Here is a 7957-nt window from a genome sequence, read left to right as displayed (position 1 = left end):
GGTAATGAATTTTACCATGTAAGAAATGACTTAATCCATGCTATGTTAGTAGAAGAGGTTGCACCAGCAGGATCTAGTGGTTTGAGCATTGGCAGCAGGTGGTGGGTAGGGTTTTCTGTGGAGACGAGGACGACTAGGGTTTGGGAGAGAGCTTTATTTATTTATTATAGACTTCTTTAATTTGAATGAATTGTATGATGATGATTAGTGTTCGGATCATTTGATCGATTTTTTTGATACAAAAAGTGTTAAAAAGTTGCTCGAGATTTAGGCTTGAGTTAAACCAATGAATGATCAGTGCTACTTGAATTTTTTCCTTTAGTTGATCATTACTTTTTTTATTGGGTAAATTATTTCTTTAATACTAACAAGTCGATAGTCATTGCTTGCATTCTTTACATCAAGTAATGTGAGCAAGCTTAATGCTAAGAAAAAACCGTAAGAGATAAAGGTAATATGGGTGATATAGAGTGAGAACGAAGCGAGCAATTTATCCAATTTAAAAATAATCAAAAATTAAATGGACAATAAGTTATTAATAATATACTATTTATTATCACACGGTAAAATCTTACATATAACTGACACACCAACACGAAATACATATCAGATAGTAATATTATCTGAACTTTATTATTGCACAGCTTGGAAATTCTCTTCTATTATGATAAATATGCATCCTGCTGCTCGATCCCAAGCAAAAGCTCTAGCTTCTGTATCTCAGATTGAAACCTGCACAATAAAATTACTCATTAATCTTGACTAACTGTCGTCAAATATTTTTCATGATGATTTTTAACCGTCGTGAGACGAGACTGGTGCAATATTGCATAATATTCGTGCAAATGAAACAGAAAAAACTCGAAAGAAAGATATAAATCTTACCTTAAATTACTTTTTGGAGTAGATAAAAACAGACAAATATCAAATTTTGAGAGCATTAACGAGCCTCTCCCCTTTCTGAAATAACTCGAAATAGTTACCAGTGTAGTCTACAATACTTCTATATAATTTAGGATTTTTCTCATCAATAAGCCCTTCAACTGGTTTAATTTCACTGGTAGGGTCAGGAGTGAAGAAAACAGCAATTGTCATCCTCTCTCTTTCTCGATTTGTTGCAACCCTATGAATCGGGCTCTTGAAAATACCATTGCACATTATCTGCAGCCATCGTTAAAGGATTAGACCACGGTCAAATTAGAGGTAAAATGAATAAAAGAAAACCAAAATTCTGACACGAAATTGTCGGTTCTTAGGTTATCTGAATGGATTTTTATTTTTCTTTTAAACCTATAACTGAACCGATTGCCAGTTTTTCCAGTTGAATGGCTAGTTCGACCTGGTTCAATAACATTGAGGGAAAGAGTGAAAGGACAAGTGTTGGTTTATAATATTTGCCGCTCTTATATACATAAGTTGCCTCACTCAAAATTGGTGATTAAATGCTATAAAAGTTTTAGTTTGCCATGATTCAACATAAATTGATTTCCCGATGAGATGGTTAAAACCCGATACTAACAAGTGATATCCAATTTAGGGTCATGAATTTGAGTCATGGGAACGTCATGTTGAGAGAGGAACTCTTTGGGTGCAACAAGGTATTCTAAATATTCCTATCTTTTGATCGTCATAAAATAATTAACAACGGATAGTAATTTTTTTAAGCTAATGTGTGAAATTATCTAGTGCGCAATAAGAGTTATAGAGAAACTTATTTACCTCGAGTTGGTCACCAATGTTAACATTGATAGCATTTGGAACAATCGGAACTTTATACCATTGATCATCTTTAAGGACTTGAAGGCCTTCAACTTCTTTATCTGGTATGAGATAAGTCAGTCCAGATGGATCTCCATGTGCTTTGGCCGAAAGAACAAGATCAGGTGTAGGGCATGGAGGATACAAATTAAATCTTGTGAGAGACACTATATTCTCTCCATACTGTTTTAAGAAACAGTCCTCTTCCAAACCCAGTGATTTTGCCATGGCCTTGGAGAGAATTTCATTAACCTTCTCTAATTTGTCCGTAAGATCTACCAAAACTTGCCTACAAAATAAAAATATAATTAAAAAATACTTTACATAATATAGGAAAAAAAATATCACAAGGGTAAAATTTTAATTTCTGAAAAGAGATAGGATGGCCCAACGTTTTTTTTGTTTTTGTTGTACCCTTACGAAATTAGTTTAGTGCTAAAAGTGACTTTTAAGTTTGACTAGAGCAAGCTGTTTACCTATTATAAGAAATAATAAAAAGTTTCTATTATCAAATTTGTAAGAATAACTTATTTATTTTAAAAGTTATTTTTACATTAGTGTCAAATTAGTAAACTTTGACTAGACACTAAAAATCGATATAAGACTGTCTTATAAAGTATGTTAGAATATGCCAAAGAGTGGCATCGAGAGAATTTATAAATTATTAAATGTCGAGTCCAGTCGAGTGTATCTAACAATAGTGGAGGAATCAGATTTTTTTTTTAATTTCTATTTTTCAGAATTTAGAATGGTGTGTCAAAGTGTCATTGTTGATAGTATAATAATCTTGGAATATTTACCTAAAGTTTTTAGGGTTTTCAGGCCACACTTTCATCTTCCTCTTGTTTTCAGGCTTCACATTGAGATACAATCTGTCATTCCAATCAAGTGTTTGGTTCTTAGAGAAAACGGTGTCGTTTCCATATCCATCAATATCATCAGCATCTCTTGCATATTTCTTCTTCTCTTCCATCGGAAGTGAGAAAAAATTCCTAGTCACATCATGTACTTCATCTATAAATGAAGTATCAATCCCATGATTTATTGCCTGAAAAAACCAAAAAAATTGTGTCATGAATTTCAATTAACACGTAAAAAAAAATTGATATCCCATGCCGAATTAATAAATAAAGAGTAATGTTATATATCCGCAGTTGTATTTAACAACAGTCTGGGTTATAGTGGAGCCCCAACTCCACAATGATGATCACCAATCTTGGAGTGCTGACTCTACAGACAATTTCAGAGTTTATTCCAATTTGATAATTTTGTATATGTGTTTGTAGAGTGTGGCTACTAGGCAAATTTACAGAAAACTAACTATTACGTCATATTTTGTGTTAAACAAAATATGATCAAATTGTAACAAAGTTAAATTCACGAAGTTTAGTTACCAATATGAAACTATACTAACCTGAATGTAACCACATGAGCTAAATGCAAGTCTTAGTCTTTTGAGTTCTTCTTCAGCTTCAGGCGATGAAGAATTAAGAAGGCTAAGATCAAGAATTGGAATATCAAGATATGGAAGCTCAGAGGCTTTGCCACCAGTGCTTTCTTTGAGGATATATCTTTCTGGCGTCGTACTGGTGTTCGTGGCCAGTTCTTGGACTGCCTTTGCAAGTGAAGGGACGGTGGAAGTGGCAGAGGCAACTGCAGCCATATCTCTTTCTTTGTTAATAGTGAATAATGGGTGAATAATTACACACAATGAGAAGGCATTATATAGGGCTAAAATTACACTACATTGATTTTGATTGATTTTTAGTGTCTAAAAAATCTAGCAAGCATCGACTTTTCCAGCATCTTATAATTGATGCCACCTAAGGTCAAAATCGGTGAACAAAACTCCGAAGCAGGCCCTAAAGAGAGCTATGAAGATTAAATAAAATTAATAGTCTTTGAAAGAAGAATATTTAATAGTTTATAGGATTTTCCTTTTTTTTTTTCTGGAAATTTATGAACTTTAAATTTTTTTCAATTATGAAAGCACTTTAATTTTTTTTTTAATCAAATGTAATCCTTAAATTAAATAACAAGAAATTTTATTCTTTTCATCAATAAGAATAATGATAAATTTAATTACATAACAAAGACGTGTGCGTATCATAAAATGTAGAAACCTATCGACGTAAAACACTTCATGTTCAAAGCTAAAATACCAAAATCAAATAACTTTAAAAAATGGAAAAATAAAGAGAAATGAGATATGAAGTCCAAACTTTGTATTTAATGAGTACTAATTATAAGTATATTCGATAATCTTTGTACCAATTTTTTGCTAAATAGTGCTTGTTAATGCACAATATGTGAATTCCACAGAAAATTTAGGATAATATCGCACTTAGAAGTGTTGATCACCAATTACTTAATTTTTTACTTGATTTCCTTTCGAGTAGTCCGACAGGAATCACAATATGAACTTAATAGAGGGACTTGAAGTTCTCCTTAGTAAGTGATGATGCTGGTGGCTCAATTATTTTCTTACTTAGAAGGTACACGTTTCAAACCATGTGGACATTTGATGGTCCAAAGTTTGGACTTCAAACATGTGGACGTGCATAAGAGGGCTACTTTTCTATCTATACGAAAGGAAATTTGGACTTTTTTAGTTTTCTTTCACGTCCTTAAAAATAATTTCGAAATTTTTATTATAATAACAATTTAAAAGAGTGTCGTGAAGATAATATTTAATTGTATAAAAATATTTGATCCACCAATGATGTATTGTCATTATACATATAATCTCATACAAATGAAAAATTCGAAGTTCGTTTCACAACTCAAAAGAAAAGTTCGAAGTTTGTGCATTTTGGAACCAACATTCATTGATATATGTCTGTCCATTGATATAACTACTATTAGCTCTTTCTTAGCAAGTTCGTATGTCATATGCATGAAAAGAAACATTATTGGCACCGGACAAGCTTGAATACGGGAACGGTCAACATAAATTCGTACTTACACTAATTTTACAAAAAAATAAAAATAAAAAGAAATTTTCATCAATTTCATTTTCGTCTGCACTATTTTTAATTAATTGTTACTTTGCATTCATTTACTTTAATCATGGGAATTAATAAAAGTTCAGAAGGGCTTTACACGTCCACAAAATGAATCTCAAACTCGTAACCTTAAGAAAGTTCAAATAAAAGTAATGAAGATTAAAGCACATTCAAAACTTATCACGTAGATAAATACTTTGATAGAAAATGTAAATTCAAAGAAAATAAGGCTGTTTACACTAAGCTAACCAAAATATTGATTGTCTACGAAACTTATCATATCTCATCACTCATCATTTTAAAAATGCATGTTGCTCAGTAATGTGGTGGTTCATATTATTGTTGAAAGTATGCCATGTGTGGTAATTTCACCCGCACCGAATCAGCTATCGATAGTGACGATCAATTTCCTTTTGGACCAACAACAAGCCCATTCGACAGACCCTTGCCTAACCCAGTTGAGAGGGACTTTTCTCACTCATCTCCACATTCTTCATCTACTTGACCAGACCAAAATCCCTCTTCTTTCCCGTTCATATGAAAAAGACTTGCTATGCTTATCTCGTTAGGTCACCCGAACCCATCGAACCTTTACTAGGAGGAGTTAGAAAGGTGAAAAGAGAGCAAGACAGTCAATCATCAAGTCTGTTAATTTTTTAAAATGACGAACGTAAGATAAAATATGATTTTGGTTATTTTAATGGCAACTCAAAAAACTTTAAAGTTCAACAACAACTAAATAACATTTTGAATAAGTTTAGTGACAACTTGAAAAAATTTTAAAGTTCAACAGAGATTGAAAAAGACTTAAGAAAATTTGAAAAAATAAAAATAAAAAATCAATTCCAAATGTCTCATTCTTGGCTTTGAATTTGAAAAATGCTATATGTACATGCTATTTTTACATATTGGTTTAAAGAATGTCAGTTGTCAAAATTCATTGGATTTTGGACAAAAAATAATTTTATATCAGCCAATTACATTTTGTCATCTCAACACTTCCAAATCCATCTGGACAAGTAGCATTTTTGTCGAATTTTTGGTCACCTAACCCTAAGACCTTCGTTTAGTATTTGACCTCACAGAAACCAAATTAAGTTAAAATATTTGCACAACGAAACATTTGAATAATGATAAGCAGTCAGTCAAATAATGATGCAAGAGTTTAGAAGTGGAAGTACGACTGTTAGAAAAAGTTATTTGAATGATCGATGCCGTTCATTAACATGTAAACGAGTTCACATTACAAAATAATAAAAGCGACCCTAATACTCCATTTAATTGTCCCGCTTTGCCATGTTTGACTATTATTTATGAACTGTTTATAATTAGATCAAATCAATTTTTATCTACAAATGTTGTGAAATTCGCAAATACTAATTACTTATTCAAAATTCATTTTTATCAATTTATAATTTAAATGTTGATAAACACTTCCCAAATAAAGTACTCTCATTTGTGTTAATATATATATATATATTTGATGTGGATTTTTTGATAAACGTTTCCCAAACAAAGTACTCTCGGTTGAGGTTAAAAAAATTTACACATACTGCCATGACATTTCATGTCATTCACCACAAAAAATTTAATGTGGATTTTTGAAATTAGATTATGTGAATAGTGATTTTTTAATTATTCATTTATTTTTTTATTTGGAAAAAAGTGCAGATAAAAAAATAGGAAAGAGTTATGGGTCCACATGTAAAATTAAATTTTTGGAAGAATGTATATTGGAAAATGATTTTTTGAAAAATGAACTTTTAAAAAATATGTTTGAAATAGGGACTAAATAATGGGTTAAATGCACCGACCGCCACTATACTTTTCTCAATGTTCACCATTGGCCACTGAACTTTGAAATGTTTCTAACTAACCTCTGAACTTACCAAATCATTATAGTAAAAAGGTGCCACCCTTTTTTTACTATTAGTTTATCTAGGTCACAAAAGTTTAGTAGTTAGTCATAAATGTTCTGGAAAGAACAAAATTTTTCTACTTTCTTATATTTTATCTTGTGTTCAATTTATTTCAACTAAAGGAAATATTAATAACCAAATGATTGAAAATAATGATCTTAAGAATCTTGACAAATTTGTTTAACAATTTAATTATTGAAGTGTATTGTGATCAATTAAGAAACTTGACTTGGATTGATAGGATTTGTAATCTCAATATGAGTAGGGAAAAAAAAAATATATGAAATATTAATAAAATTACACTGATTATTTGAAAGTAAAAAATGAAATTATTATTATTTGTTTAGTCAAGTACCCGAAATTAAAAATAATAACACCAATAAATATTAATGGTTAGCAGAAAATATATATAATATACATCAATATGTTACTATTATTTCATTTAATTAAAGTAATTTAAACACATAAGATCAAATATAAGAGATTAAAAGTATTGGGTTAAATATTTCATTGATCATGTAATGATCCGGGTCTCTGTACTCAAGCCGTTAGTTTACGTACTGTTCGCTTTGGGTGGGCCTTGCGCCCACTTACCCCTCACTGCTTTCTGTACTTGCCCAATTGGTATCAGGATTCCCCTTATATCTTACTTAAGGGGAATGTTATAAGTTCGAATCTCGGGGGATGGGATAAAAAGTCGTGAAGGGTAAGTGGGCACAAGGCCCACCCAAAGCGGACAGTACGTAAGCTAACGGTTTGGATACATAGACCCGGGTCGTTACAGATCACTGTACTTTCTACAATGTTATCCATTGGTCCCTACACTTTCCATTACATTTATTTCTGGGAATCAATTTTCTGATATGAGAAAAATTAAAGAACAAAGGTGCCTATATATATATATATATATTGTGTTAATTTAATTCAGTCTATGTATAATATAATATTTGTTATTCTACAATTTCCTTCATTTAGTGACTTTTTCTTACATAATATTTAATCCCTGTTTGACAATTTTTTTTTTATATATACTAATTTTTAAACATATATTCACATAATAAAATGTTCTGCACATAAACGTAATTTATTTTTCTAATTTTAAACATATTCTACTGAAAATTATTATTCAAAATATTGTTTTAGTCAAATAATGACCATCAAATAGGAGGCTGAGTGACCACTCAGAGGAAGTGATGCAAATACAATTAAATATAATGTATTATTTATCTTTTTATTTTAACATGAACAAGTACTCTATCTCTATAGTTATTTAAT

General features: G+C 30.9%; 1 protein-coding gene across 1 annotated transcript; it reads right to left on the bottom strand.

Annotated features, from left to right (window-relative positions):
* Positions 1-532: 532 nt before the first annotated feature.
* LOC111407914 (protein SRG1-like) lies at positions 533-3471 on the bottom strand. Its single transcript, XM_023037628.1, has 5 exons — positions 3173-3471; positions 2559-2806; positions 1720-2047; positions 886-1161; positions 533-732 (listed from the first exon to the last, which is right to left on the bottom strand). Exons 1-4 carry the CDS (start codon positions 3419-3421, stop codon positions 925-927), a joined length of 1062 nt encoding a protein of 353 aa, XP_022893396.1. The 5' UTR covers positions 3422-3471; the 3' UTR covers positions 533-732; positions 886-924.
* Positions 3472-7957: the final 4486 nt, after the last annotated feature.

Source organism: Olea europaea, chromosome 13 (assembly GCF_002742605.1).
Source record: "Olea europaea var. sylvestris chromosome 13, O_europaea_v1, whole genome shotgun sequence".
NCBI lineage: Eukaryota > Viridiplantae > Streptophyta > Magnoliopsida > Lamiales > Oleaceae > Olea > Olea europaea.
The sequence above is the reverse complement of the archived record's forward strand: the minus strand, read 5'-3'. Positions and strand labels throughout refer to the sequence as shown.